The sequence below is a fragment of the Elephas maximus genome, chromosome 11 (assembly GCF_024166365.1).
Source record: "Elephas maximus indicus isolate mEleMax1 chromosome 11, mEleMax1 primary haplotype, whole genome shotgun sequence".
NCBI classification, from domain to species: domain Eukaryota; kingdom Metazoa; phylum Chordata; class Mammalia; order Proboscidea; family Elephantidae; genus Elephas; species Elephas maximus.
Genome location: NC_064829.1, coordinates 95,197,296 through 95,211,106, shown reverse-complemented (window position 1 = coordinate 95,211,106; position 13,811 = coordinate 95,197,296). Strand labels below are relative to the sequence as shown.

Below are 13,811 nucleotides of genomic sequence, written 5' to 3'. Positions count from 1 at the left end.
TGACTTTTGGTTTGTTTTATGCTTTCCTTTCTTTCCCTGATGAATTTGCATAGACCTGTAAAATATGAGTTCAGTTCATCTGAAAAGAATAAATTTGGAAAAGTAGAAGCTACAGAGAAATAAACTTAGACTCTGAGTTCAACATCAGGCAAGGTAGAATCAGGAATATATTTTTCACGGGATTAACACTAAATTATTGATTGTTGAACATAGTATGTGACTGGGAATTTGGGTTATGTTAGTTGTTAACTCGTATTTAATATTTCTGTGGCCAACTCCAAAAGAATCATTATAATTTAAACGTTATGCCTAGTTTTTGAGGAGGAAGAAGATCAGTTCCTTGGAGGATTTCAGTATCTCGTGGGACTTTTGTCTGAGTAAATTTCTTTGATGTTTCTTTCTAGAGGTGGTGTGGTGGACAGTGTCCTGAACAGTAGCATCCTCATAGATGCCTTTACAATGGGACTGGTAGTAGTGGTAGTATAAAAAGGCAGGTGGCTTCCGACTTCCTCTAACTTCAGGGGTAGGAGAGAGAATCACTATTAATATCAACACAAAGCTGATTCCAGTGATGTGGTGATCAAACATGTGCACCCTCCAACCTTTTTACCAGTTCTGACACTAGCCGTCCCCGCAAGGGACACTGTACTTCTCTGCTGGGTTTGATAATTGGTTGTAATGGCCTCACAGAACTCACAGACCATACTTACAGTAATGGGATTTATTAGGGAAGTAACAGTTTATTCATAAGAATGGCAATTTCAGAACACTTAATTGGGCTCATGAGGAACCCATACTTAGACCAAGAGGCAGTGGTTCAAACAGAACAAGGGATTTGTTATGAATTGAATTGTGGCCCCAAAAAATGTGTGTCAGCTTGTCTAGGCTGTCATTCCCAGTCATGTTAACGAGGCAGGACTCAATGTACAATATTAGGTTGGGTCCTGAGTCAGTGTCCTTTGAGATATAAAAGATGGAAGCAAGCAGAGAGACAGGGGAACCTCATGCCACCAAGAATGAAGAACCAGGAGGGGAGCATGTCCTTTGGACCCAAAGTTCCTGTGCTGAGAAGCTCCTAGACCGGGCGAAGATTGGTGACAAGGACCTTTCCCCAGAGCTGATAGAGAGAGGAAACCTTCCCCTGGAGTTGGCACCCTAAATTTGGACTTCTAGCCTCTTAGACTGTGAGAGAATAAATTTCTCTTTGTTAAAGCCATCCATTTCTGTTATAGTAGCTATAGATAACTAAGACAAAATTTGATACTGAGAGTGTGGTGCTACTGTAACAGATACCTAAAATGTAGCAGATACCTAAGATGTGGAAGTGATTTTGAAAGTGTGTACGGGTAGAGGCTGCAAGAGTTTCAAAGTACCTGATGTAAAAGCCTAGATTGCCTTGAAGAGACTTCGTGGAATTATGGATGTCAGACAGTTTTGGTGAGGACTCAGAAGGAAGTGAGGAAAGCTGTTGCCACAGATGGCAAGAAACAGCCGTAGAAAAACTGCAGCAGTAAAACCATGATACTGGTGCAAGACAGCACTAAAGCTGACCCATGCAGTGAGAGCTGCCTTTGCTCAGGAGGCTTCCTGGCAGAGTGGAGTGCCTACAAGCACTTACTGGTGGAGCTAAAGAGCTTTGGAACACTTCCCTAAGCATGGCAGACACTGGCAGGCCCAAAGGTCCAAGCAGCCGAGAAGCCAAGGAACCAGGAAGCAGAAGCTGAAGAGACAACACAGGAATCAGAGCTGCCTCAGTCTCAAAGGGTAGGGCCATGAAGTCTGGGGTCTCAAAGGGTGGAACCATGGCCTCTGGGGCTTAAAAGGGTGTGGTCACAGGCTCCTAGGTTTCAAAGAGTCAGATCTTCACCAACTAGGTTCTGGAGTATGGGGCTACCATTCATGAGTTCCAACGGGATGGGGCCAGATCCACTGCCAAAAGCTGAGGGGGCAGGGCTGCCATGCCCAAAGAGCAGAAGAACAGGGCCTTGCTGGGGCTGAAGGTATAGGGTCGTGACTCAGACAGACTAGGAGAATGGGAACACCCAAACTCGAGGGAGCTGAGTTGCTGTTCCAGTGAGCCTGGAAGGCAGAGCTGAAGCCCAGGGCCAAGGGACCTCCACTCAGAATCTGGAGAGTGTGGCCAACACCCAGTCTGGAGGGCTGGACCATTGTTTAAAGGGTTTCAGAGAACAGAGGATTATTTTCAAGCCTTGAGAGCTAATGTAATGTGTTCTGCTGACTTGCTTGGTGCTTGTTATCCCTTCTTTCCCTCCAGTTTCTCCCATTTGTAATGGAAATATCTACCTTGTGCCTGTTCCACCATTGTATTTGGAAGCAGATAACTTATATTCTGGATTTCACAGATGAAAAGGAATTTTTGGATTTTGGACTTAGAGTTGAATTAAGATATTTGCTATGGTATGATGGGGTGAATGTATTTTACATGTGGCGAGGATGTAAATTTTAGAGGGCCAAAGGATGGAATGTTATGGATTGAATTGTGTCCCCTAAAAATGTGTATGAACTTGACTAGGCCATGATTCCCAGTTCTGTGCGATTGCCCACCATTTTGTGATCTGATGTGATTTTCCTATGTATTATAAACCCTTCCTATGGTGTTAATGAGGCAGAATTAGAGGCAGTTATGTTAATGAGGCAGGATTCAATCTGTATCAGTCCAGTTGTGAGGATTTTCGTTTTCTTTATGTTGAGGTACAATCCATATTGAAGTCTGTGGTCTTTGATTTTCTTTAGTAAGTACTTCAAGTCCTTTTCACTTTCAGCAAGCAACGGTGTATCATCTACATAATGCAGGTTGTTAATGCCTCTTTCTCCAATCCTGTTGCCCCGTTCTTCTTCATATAGTCCAGCTTCTCAGATTATTACTTAGCATATAGATTGAATAAGTATGGTGAAAGGATACAACCCTGATGCACACCTTTCCTGATTTTAAGCCACACAGTATCCCTGTTTTAGTTATCTATGGCTGCTACAACAGAAATACCAGAAACGGATGGCTTTGACAACGAGAAATTAATTCTGTCACCGCCTAGAAGGCTCAGAGTCCAAATTCAGGGTGCCAGCTCCAGGGGAAGGCAGTCTCTCTCTGTTGGTTCTGGGGGAAGGTCCTTGTCATCAATCTTGCCCGGTCTAGGAGTTTCTCAGTGTTGGGAACTCAGATCCAAAGGACGTGCTCCCCTCCTTGTTCTTCATTCTTAGTGGCATGAGGTCCCTCTGTCTCACACCTTCTCTGAGTGTGACCTGGGTCTAGATGGTTCTCAGAGCAGGAACCCCTGTTTAAAAGGACATGCTCTATTCTCGGCCCTTCTTTTTGGAAGTGAGGTCCCCTCTTTCACTTCCAAGATGAGCTCATTTTAAGCCTCCTGGAATGCCAAAACTGACCATTCCCCTTCGTAGGGCTCCACACACCTTATTTGCATGGTCCCACCCCCACAAGGATTTTATGCACCTTATTTTTTTTTTTTATTTACATTATTAGGAGGCTGTCTAATCCCCTCAATGGGCCAGAAGCACCTTATTTCAACATCTCACCCAGTCGTTGTGTGGGAGCCACAAAGACTTTCACTGCACCGAAAGTAGTAACATCAGAACCTGCCTAACATCATGGGGAGTGATGACCAGAATCAGCCCAAAGCAAATCCCTATGAAGTGGATGTCAAACATACCTCCACTCTCCAAGCTATTTACCAATTCTGACACGAGCTGTCCCTCCAACGGCACTCTCTACTTCTCTTCTGGGTTTGATAATTTGTTACAATGGCTACACAGAACTCACAGACCATACTTATAGTTAAGTGGTTTATTAAGGAACAGGGTACAACTAGGGATCAGGATCAGCAGGCTGCAACTCAGGATCAGGATCCGGAAACATGGAGGCAAAGACCCCTTCTTCAGTGCAGGCAGCTCTCTCAGCTCCTCTCAGGCCTGTCGGCCTCCTCACAACCCCCTCAAGACAGGATATGCTCCTCTTGACCCTGCCATCTGTCACCACCGACTGCTGCAGGGTCTTTTCTTGGCCTGTCACTGCTGCTGTGCCCCTTCTTGGCCTATTGCTGCTGGCTCTACTGCTGGGTCCCTTCTGGGCCTGTTGCCACCTTCACAGTTTTAGCTCTTGACCCATGTTACAGCTCTTTTAGGAGGTTTCTTGCCTCTTCTCTTTCCCTGCTTCTCTCTTCTTTCTTCCTCCTACTTCTTTCCGTCTCTGAATTCTCTGTGGGCTTGGCTGCTTATATGTACAACTTCTTGTCAGTTTCATGGAAAGGCCCCTCCAGCGGTCCCACAAACTAACCAATCCCCTCTCAGTAGGCCACAGACACTTCATTAGCATAGTATGCTACAGAGACTTCATTTGCATAGTCTATAGACAAATCCATGCAAGGTGGTTATCAGTCACAGGGCAGGCTGCAGCCCAAAGCCAGACAGAAACTATCAAACCACTTTAGTTATAGGTTACTGAGGAAATATCAGTCAACCTAGACAACAGAATCAAACCCCCAGGGGTACAAAACTAGGGCAAGGGTAACTGTAGGATTAGGGGAAAAACCTCTCAAGCTGTTTTTCCAGAGAACCAAGGCAAAAGCCACATAAAGGAACTCATTTCACCACAATGCAAAAGCAGGTTTCCTATGGCTATTTCTTTTGGGATCCCACAGAGACCCCTGTAGCAATACAGCAAGCAAAATGAGTGATCATAGGCAATAGACTGTACTCTTATCTGAGGGTAACTCCTACCCAGATGATTGGGTGACACTGTACAAATAAGATAATTGTGGCCCACCAAGGGGATAGGTCAGTTTTGCCATCCTACTAGGCTTGTAATGACCCATCCCAGAGGAAGGAAAGAAAGGATCTCACCACCACCGAGGAAGAGGAGCTAAGAGTGGAGCATGTCCTTTGGACCCGGAATCCCTGCACTGAGAAGTTCCTGGAACCAGGAGACAGAGAGCTGTAACACTGGAGATGACAAGAATCAGTGGCAGGATAGACCAGCAGGAGGCAGCGTATTGGGCTTCCTGGCCCAGGGAGCAAGAAGGCTGAGTGCCTTCGGGCAGAAGGCTTGCTGACAGAGTAGGGTCCCTCAGGCCACTTGGTGGAGCTGGATTTGCCAGCCATGGAGCTAGAGCTGAATGCCTTCTGATGGAGGCTTGCTGGTGAAGTGAAGTGTCTCAGGATACTTATCAGCAGAGCTGAAAGAGTTTTGTAACATGTGCCCGAGCAGGGCAGAGATCAAAGGGCCAGAAAAAGGTATGCCTGCAGGCACAGCTGAAAAGAGGCTGTCCTGATGAAGAACTGTATCCTGAACTGTGTTCCTGAACCTGAATTGTAACCTGTTACTTCCCTAATAAGCCCCATAATCGTGAGCATTGTCTGTGAGTTCTGTGTGGCCATTGCAAAGAATTATCAAACCCAGCAGAGAAGTAGAGAGTGCTGTGAGAGCCACAAATGGCGTCAAAATTGGTAAAGACGGTGGAGAGAGGAGGCATGTTTGACCTCTGTCTCATAGGAATCGGCCTTGGGTTGTTGATCTTGATCCTCCTTTCTCCTTGTGAAATTAGAGGAAGTCGGATGCTGCCCTCCCACCAGTTTTACACATGTGAACCTCCCCAGCATGGAAACTTGCTTCATCAATACCAGCCAGACAGAAATAACACCTAGTATGTAATCTGATCACAGAATAACATTGTTTCACCTTAGCATATTCTGTTAGGCAGGAACTAGGCCAGCACATAGTCATGCAGAGGGGACTGTCCAGAGGTCCAAATATGATTATGGAACTATCTTAGAATCTGCCTGCCACAAGTCTTTCATTCAGTAAAAAATTATTTTGAGATTCAGCGTGAGATCTTTGGCTGTTTCTTCTCCCCAACTCTGTTTTCTCTTTCAGAAGTTATGGATAGGCATGTTAGTGTACGAATAATTTAAAATATAAGAATCAGGACAAAGCCAATTCCTATGAGGTGGACGACAATATATCCCAGATTTCCACATTCTCCAAGCTACTGAACCACTCCCATCTCCGACACTGGCTACTCACGGTCTCCTCAGCACCTTTCCTTCCTTCATTTGGGTTCAGCAATTTGCTGCAACCTCTCACAGAAATCACAAACTGTACTTACCACTTAAGTGGTTTATTAAGGAAGTAACAGGTTACAACTCAGGATCAGAATCAGAAGCCTACAACTTGGGATCAGGATCAAGGAGCATGTAGGCAAAGTCTGCCTTCTGCAGTGTAGGACAGCTTTCTTAGCTTCCCTTGGCTGTGCAAACAAACAGGCCCTTCTCTCTGCATGCACACTCCCTCTCAGCTGATCAGGCTTCCTCTCAGTTCCCTCAGGACAGGCTTCTGTCAGCCCCCTCAGGACAGCCTACTCTCAGCCCTCTCAGAACAGGCTCATCTTGGCCCTGCTGTCTGTCACCACCAACTCTGCCACTGGACTCCTTCCAGGCCTATCACTGCCAGCTCTGCCGCTGCACCTCTTCTGGGCCTGTCACACTGACACTGCCATATGGCCTCTCTGAGCCTCTTGCTGACTTCAGTGTTATAGTCCTTATTCCATGTCACAGCTCTTTTAGGAGGTTCCTTGCCTCCTCTCTCTCTACTTCTTTCTTGCCTTTTCTTCTTTCTGCTTCATATCTGAAAAACCTGTGGCATTGGCTGTATATTTACAGAAGCTCCTTGTCAATTTCAAGGCATGGCCCTCCTCACAGGACCACGAACTGACCAATCCCTTCTCAGTAGGCCATAGACACTTCATTTGCATAATAGACTATAGTCACTTCCTTTGCACAGTATATTGACCAATCACTGCAATGTACATGCCAATTACCAGGATAGGCTGCAGCCCAGGAGCAGACTAAAAGTTTCAAACCATGGTGTTTACCACTTACCCAGGCAATGTAACAAACCCTCAGGGTTAGAAAACTAGGGCAAAGGTAAGTCTTTCGGGCTTAGGGAAAAATCTCAAGCTGTTTTTTCAAAGAACCCAGGCAAAAGGCCACATAAAAGAACTGATTTTACCACAGGTAGACATTCTCACTCTATCCACATTACCTAACTTCTTTATTTTCTGTTTCTCTCTTTGCTGCATTTTGGATAATTTCTTCAGTTGTACATTAAAGTTGACTAGTTATCTCTTTAGTATTTGATATGTGTGGTGAAATGAGTTCGTTTATGTGGCTTATTGCCTTGGTTCTTTAGAAAAACAGCTTGAGAGATTTTTTTCCCTTAAGCCCTGAGTAGTTACTTTTGCCTTGGTTTTCTACCCCGAAAGAGTTGATTACTTTTGTCCAGGTTAGTTGACATTTTGTGGGTAAGTTGTAGTCAATTTTGTTTGTGCGGTACAGTGAATTACTTAATATGGCCCTTCTACCCGTAGTCTTTGAATTCCCAACAAATGACTGGGGGAGAATATGTAAATGAGGTGCTTTTGTGGCCCATCTAGGGGATTGGATAGTTTGGTAATATAAATAAGGTGCATGGCACACTTGTTGGAGTGGGTCCATGCAAATAAGGTGTATGGAACCCTAACGAGGGGATTGGTCAGTTATGCCATCCCACTAGGCTTAAAAGAGAGCCAGATGTGGAGCAGAGGGGGAAAAACCTCACAACCATCAAGAGGGAAGAGCAGGGAGTGGAGTGTGTTCCTTTGGACCTGGGATCCCTGCACTGAGAAGCTCCTGGGACCAGGAGACTGCAAGAGAGTGAGTTGTAACAACGAAGATGGCAAAAATTGGCTGCAGGGAAACGGTGGCAGCAGAGGCAACAGAATCAGGAGACCAGCAGGAGATGGCACGTTGGGTGTGCTGATCCACAGAGTGAGAGAGCTGAGCACCTTTGTGCAGGAGGCTTGCTGGTGGATGGGGTTTCTCCGTCCACTTGGCAGGGCTAGGTTCACCAACCCATGGGGTAAGAGAGCTGAGCATCTTTGGGCCAAGTTTTACTGGTGGAGTGAGATGCCTCTGGACACCTATTGGCTTAGCTCAAAGACCTTTTTAACACTGGCCCAAGCAGATCAGAGGCCTGGCCGAGGGGCTGAGAGGTTCAAGGCCCTGGGAGAGGCCTGCCTGTGGCGTGGCTGAGAATAAGTTGTCCAGATCAAAGAATTTTATCCTGTGTATTCCTAAACCTGATTTGTAACGTGATATTTCCCTAATAACCAAACATCTGTGAGATGGTCTATTAGTTCTGTGTAGCCGTTGCAACAACTTATCTATTGAACCCAGCAGAGAAGTAGAGAGTGCCACGGTAGGGACAGTTGGTGTTGGAATTGATAAAATGGTAGAGACAAGAGGTCTGTCTGACCTCTGCTGTATAGCAATCAGCCTTGGGCCATTGATGCTGATGATTCTCTCTCCCCCTCCTGAAGTTAGAGGAGGTCAGATGCTTCCGCCACACCACCATTTTTATAGTTTGAAACTTCCTGCCTGGCCCTAGGTTGCAGCCTGCCCTGAGGAGCTACTTTTGCCCTGGTTTTCTACCCTAGAAGATTTGTTGCTTTTGTCCAGGTTGGTTGACATTTCCTGGGTAAATTGTAAACAACCTGATTTGACACTTTCTGCCTAGCCCTGGGCTGCAGACTGCCCTGTGATTGGTATGCACCTTGTAGGGATTGTTCAGAAGACTATGCAAATGAGGTGAACTGTTGCCCAGCCAAACCTACTATGCAAATGAAGTGTCCGAGTCCTACCAAGAGGAGATTGGTCAATTTATAGCCACGTCTTGAAGTTAACAAGGTGTTTGTATGTATAAGCAGCCAGCCCCACAGAGGTTTGTCAGACAGAAGCAAGAAAAAAAGCAGCAGGAAGAAGCAAAAGGAAGAAAGGAGAAAGAAGAAGCAGAGAGAGAGTGGAGACAAGGAGTCTCCTGTAAGAGCTGTAACAGTAGTCAAGGGCTATAACACTGAAGGCAGAGAGAAGCCTAGAAGAAGCCCTGTGGCAGAGCCAGAGGCAGGCGTAGAAAGGGCCCATGAGCAGAGCCAGTGGTGACAGGCCCAGATGAAGCCTGGGGGCAGAGCCAGTGGCAATAGGCCCAGAAGGGGCCCAGCAGCACAGCCAGGGGTGACAGATGGCAAGACCAAGAGGAGCCTGTCCTCAGGGGCTGAGAGTAGCTAAGGGTGCTGTTCTGTATTGAAGAAGGGAGACTCTGCCTAGGTGCTTCCTGATCCTGATCCTGAGTTGTAACCTGTTGGTCCTGATCTCGAGTTGTTTCCTGTTACTTAATAAACCATTGAACTGTAAATATGGTCTGGGAGTTCTGTGTGGCTGTTGTGATGGATTCTCAAACTCAGATCAGAAGTAGAGTAGAGTGGGAGGGACAGCTGGTGTCAGAATTGGTAAAAAGATGGAGGATGGAAGTATGTCTGAGCTCCACCTCCTAGGGCTCAACCTTGAACCAACCGTGATCATTATTGCCCCTGAAGGTAAACAGGTTCTGATGATGCTACTGATAACTGCTACTATCCCTAATCCCATTTCACAATATGCTATTGAAAAACCAGAGTGGAGGCGGCATCTGACCATCTCTAACTTCATGAGGAGGAAAGAGAGTCAAGATCAACAGCCCAAGGCTGATTTCTCCTGTCTGCCCAATTCTGACACCAACCATCCCTCCCATGCCACTCTACTTTTCTGCTATATTCAATAATTCATTGTAATGGCCACACAAAAGTCACAGATAATACTCGTGATCATGGGGTTTATTAAGAAGGTCACAGGTTATAGTTCAGGTTCAAGAACACTCAGTATACAGTTCTTCCATCAGGACAGCCTCTTCCCAGCTGTGTTCTCAAGCACGCCTCCCTGGCCCTTGAATCTGCCCTACTCAGGCAAGTGTAACAGAGTTCTTTTAGCTCTGTTGATAAGTGCCCTGAGGTACCCCACTTCGCTAGTAAGCCTTGGTCCAAAGGCGCTCAGCTCTAGCTCCATGGATAAACGATCCTAATTCCACCAAGTTGTCCAGAGGCGCCCTACTCCACCAGCAGCCCTCCTGCCCGAAGTCATTCAGCTTTCTTGCTCCAGGGACTGGGAAGCCCACTGCGCCATCTCCTGCCAGTGTTCCCTGCCTGTCTCTCCTGCCCCTGTTTGTCTGCCACTGCTTCTCACTGTCTTCAGTGTTACAACTCTTTCTTTGTCCAGGTCTCTTGGTTCCAGGAAGCTTCTCAGTGCAGGGATCTTGGGTCCAAAGGATGTGCTCTGCTTTTGGCCCTTTTTCCTTGGTGGTGGTGAGATCCCCTCCTTCCCACTTCTGGAGTTGCTCATTTCAAGCCAAGCAGGATGGCAAAACTGACCATACCCTTGATGGGCCACAATTACCCAATTTGTACAGTCCTACCCATTCATAAGTTGGGGAATTATGGAATGTACAAATTCAGAATAGTTTATTCCAATTTTGCTTTTTCAATAAGATATTAATAAAACCATAGGTATGTAAATACTGCAGCCATATAGAGGAAATGAGCAGAACAACTTCCCCCACGTTTCATTCATATAGCAAAATAGAAAATCGTTAAACAGGATCCTCTTAATACAGGACTCACTGACATTCATTGACGTGGCTGTGAAGTTCACCTGGGAGGAGTGGCAGCTCCTGGACACTGCTCAGAAGGACCTGTACTGGGACGTGATGTTGGAAAACTATAGCAACCTGGTGTTCATTGGTGAGGACAACTCTCCTGTCATTGGCCCTGTCATTGGTCCTTCCTTTTTCAGCTGCTGAAATCTTTGGAGTGTCTGTGGTGTTCTAAAGTAGCAGGTGCTCAGTCCACTCTCTGACTCTAGATAAGTGGGTATATTCTTCCTACTCCTGACAGAAAAAGCATTGACTTGTGTGTTTGAAAATTGCTTTTCACAAATACAACATTCTGCTATCTTCACAGAACCAAGGCCAATTTGATGAGTCTTAAGATTTTGTGATTTCCTATGAACAGGGTATCAAGTTAGCAAGCCAGATGCACTCTCCAAATTGGAACGAAGACAACAATCATGGACTGTATTAAACGAAAGCCATAGTGGAATCTTTTCAGGTGAGCAGGTGAACAGCAGTTATGGGGGAAGGCTGTGAAAGTCACATTCAAGTGAGAGAACGTGTCACATCTGTGAGGGATTTCTAAGGATACATAAAAATACCTCCGTGTATTTCTCTCCCAGTGTGAGATCTCTTTTTTTTTCTATGAGTTTTTGTCATTGTTTGGTGCCATCGAGTCGGTTCCAACTCATAGTGACCCTATGTACAACAGAATGAAATACTGCCTGTTTCCTACGCCGTCCTCACAATTGTTATGCTTGAGCCCATTGTTGCAACCACTGTGTCTATTATCTTATCGAGGATCTTCCTCTTTTTGCTGACCCTCTACTTTATCAAGCCTGATGTCCTTTTCCAGGGACTGGTCCCAGCTGATAACATGTCCAAAGTATGTAAGATGAAGTCTTGCCATCCTTGCTTCTAAGGAGCATTCTGGCTGTAGTTCTTCCAAGACACATTTGTTCGTTCTTTTGACAGTTCATGATATATTCAGCATTCTTTGCCAACATCATAACTCAAAGGTATTGATTCTTCAGTCTTCCTTATTCATTGCCCAGTTTTCGCATGCATGTGAGGTGATTACAAACATCATGGCTTGGGTCAGGTGCTTTTTAGTCCTTGAAGTGACATCTTTGCTTTTTAAAACCTTAAAGAGGTCTTTTGCAACAAATTTGCCCAATGCAATGCATCGATTAATTTCTTGACTGCTGCTTCCATGGGTGTTGATTGTGGATCTGTGTAAAGTGAAATTCTTGACAACTTCAGTCTTTTCTCCATTTACCATGATGTTCCTTATTGGTCCAGTTCTGAGGATTTTTGTTTTCTTTATATTGAGGTGTAATCCATACTGAAGGCTGTGGTCTTTGATCTTCATCAGTAAGTGTTTCAAGTCCTCTTCACTTTCAGCAAGCAAGGTTATGTCATCTGCAACACAGGTTGTAAATGAGCCTTCCTTCAACCCTAATGCCATGTTCTTCTTCGTATAGTTCACCTTCTTGGATTATTTGCTCAACATACCAATTGAATAAGTATAGTGAAAGGATCCAACCCTGATGCACACCTTCTCTGACTTTAAACCACACAGTATCACCTTGCTTTGTTAGAAAGACTGCCTCTTGATCTATGTACAGTTTCCTCATGAGCACAATTGTTTTGGAATTCCCATTCTTCACAATGTTATCCATAATTTGTTATGATTCACATAGTTGGATGCCTTTGCATAGGCAATACAACACAGATAAACATCTTTCCAGTATTGTCTGCGTTCAGCCAAGATCCATCAGACATCAGCAATCTTCTTCTGAATCTGGCTTGAACTTTTGGCAGTTTCCTGTCAATATACTGCTGCAACCTCATTTGAATGATCTTTACCAAAATTTTACTTCTGTGTGATATTAATGATATTGTTCAATAATTTCTGCATTCTGTTGTATCATCTTTTTTTGGAATCGGCACAAATATGGATCCCTTCCAGTTGGTCGGCCAGGCAGCCATCTTCCAAATCTCTTGGCATAGATGAGTGAGCACTTCCAGTGTTGCATCCATTTGTTGAAACATCTCAGTTGGTGTTCTCTCAATTCCTGAAGAGTTGTTTTTTGCCAGTGCCTTCAGGGCAGCTTGGACTTCTCTTCTTGGTTATATGCTACATCCTGAAATGGTAGAATGTTGACCAATTCTTTTTGGTATAGTGACTCTATGTATTCCCTCCATCTTCTTTTGATGCTTCTTGCATCGTTTAATATTTTCCCTGTAGAATCCTTCAGTATTGCAACTCGAGCTTTGAATTTTTTCTTCAGTTCTTTCAGCTTAAGAAATGCCAAGCATGTTCTTCTCTTTTGGTTTTGTAACGCCAGGTGTTTGCACATGTCATCATCTTCTCAAGCTGCCCTTTGAAATCTTTTGTTCAGCTCTTTTACTTCATTATTTCTTCCATTTTCTCTGGCTACTTTATGTCCAAGGGCAGGTTTCAGAGTCTCTTCTGATATCCATTTTGGTCTTTTCTTTCTTCCCTGTCTTTTTAATGACCTGTTGCTTTCTTCATGTATAATACCCTTGAGGTCATTCCACAGCTCATCTGGTCTTCAGTCATTAGTGTTCAACGCGTCAAATTTATTCTTGAGATGCTCTCTAAATTCAGGTGGGGTATGCATAAGGTCGTACTTTGGCTCTCGTGGACTTGTTCTAATTTTTTTCAGCTTCAATTTGGACTTGGTATGAGCAGTTGATGATCTGTTCCACAATTGGCCCCTGGCCTTGTTGTGACTAATGATATTCAGCTTTTCCATCGTCTCTTTTCACAGATGTAGTTCATTTGATTCCTATGTGTTCCATCTGGTGAGGTCCACATGTATAGTTGGCATTTATGTTGCTGAAAAAGATATTTGCAGTGAAGAAGTTGTTGGTCTCACAAAATTCTATCATGCGGTCTCTGGCATCGTTTCTGTCACCAAGGCCATATTTTCCAACTGCTGATCCTTCTTTGTTTCCAACTCTCAAATTCCAATCAAACTGAAAGTTAAGTGGTTTGAACCAACTGGCTGCTCTGTGAGAGAAAGATGTGGCAGTCTGCTTCCATAAAGGTTACAGCTTTGGAAATCCTATGGGTTTACTGCAGGGTTGATATGAGTCAGAATCGACTTGATGTTGATGGGTTTGATTTTTTTTTTTTTTAATCTTTCAAGGGACAAAAGACAAAAGCCAAATTGAGTTCTTAGTCCCATACTGATTCTACTTTTTTTCTTAGTTTATTGTAAATTTTACCACCGTATTG

General features: G+C 44.6%; 1 protein-coding gene across 7 annotated transcripts in view; it reads left to right on the top strand.

The window, feature by feature from the left end:
- Positions 1-13,811, top strand: part of LOC126086036 (zinc finger protein 350-like) — a 319,021-nt gene that overhangs the window by 122,787 nt on the left and 182,423 nt on the right. For 3 of the 7 annotated variants that reach the window (XM_049902012.1, XM_049902007.1, XM_049902005.1), the window contains exons 3-4: positions 10,550-10,676; positions 10,947-11,042. The exons of 1 other annotated variant lie outside the window; for it this stretch is intronic. In XM_049902012.1, the coding sequence (XP_049757969.1) occupies positions 10,550-10,676; positions 10,947-11,042 (223 nt within the window). Of the gene's footprint in view, positions 1-313; positions 2,419-8,455; positions 10,677-10,946; positions 11,043-13,811 lie in introns of all 7 variants that reach the window. 3 more of the 7 variants (XM_049902009.1, XM_049902008.1, XM_049902010.1) reach the window with 3 other exon arrangements.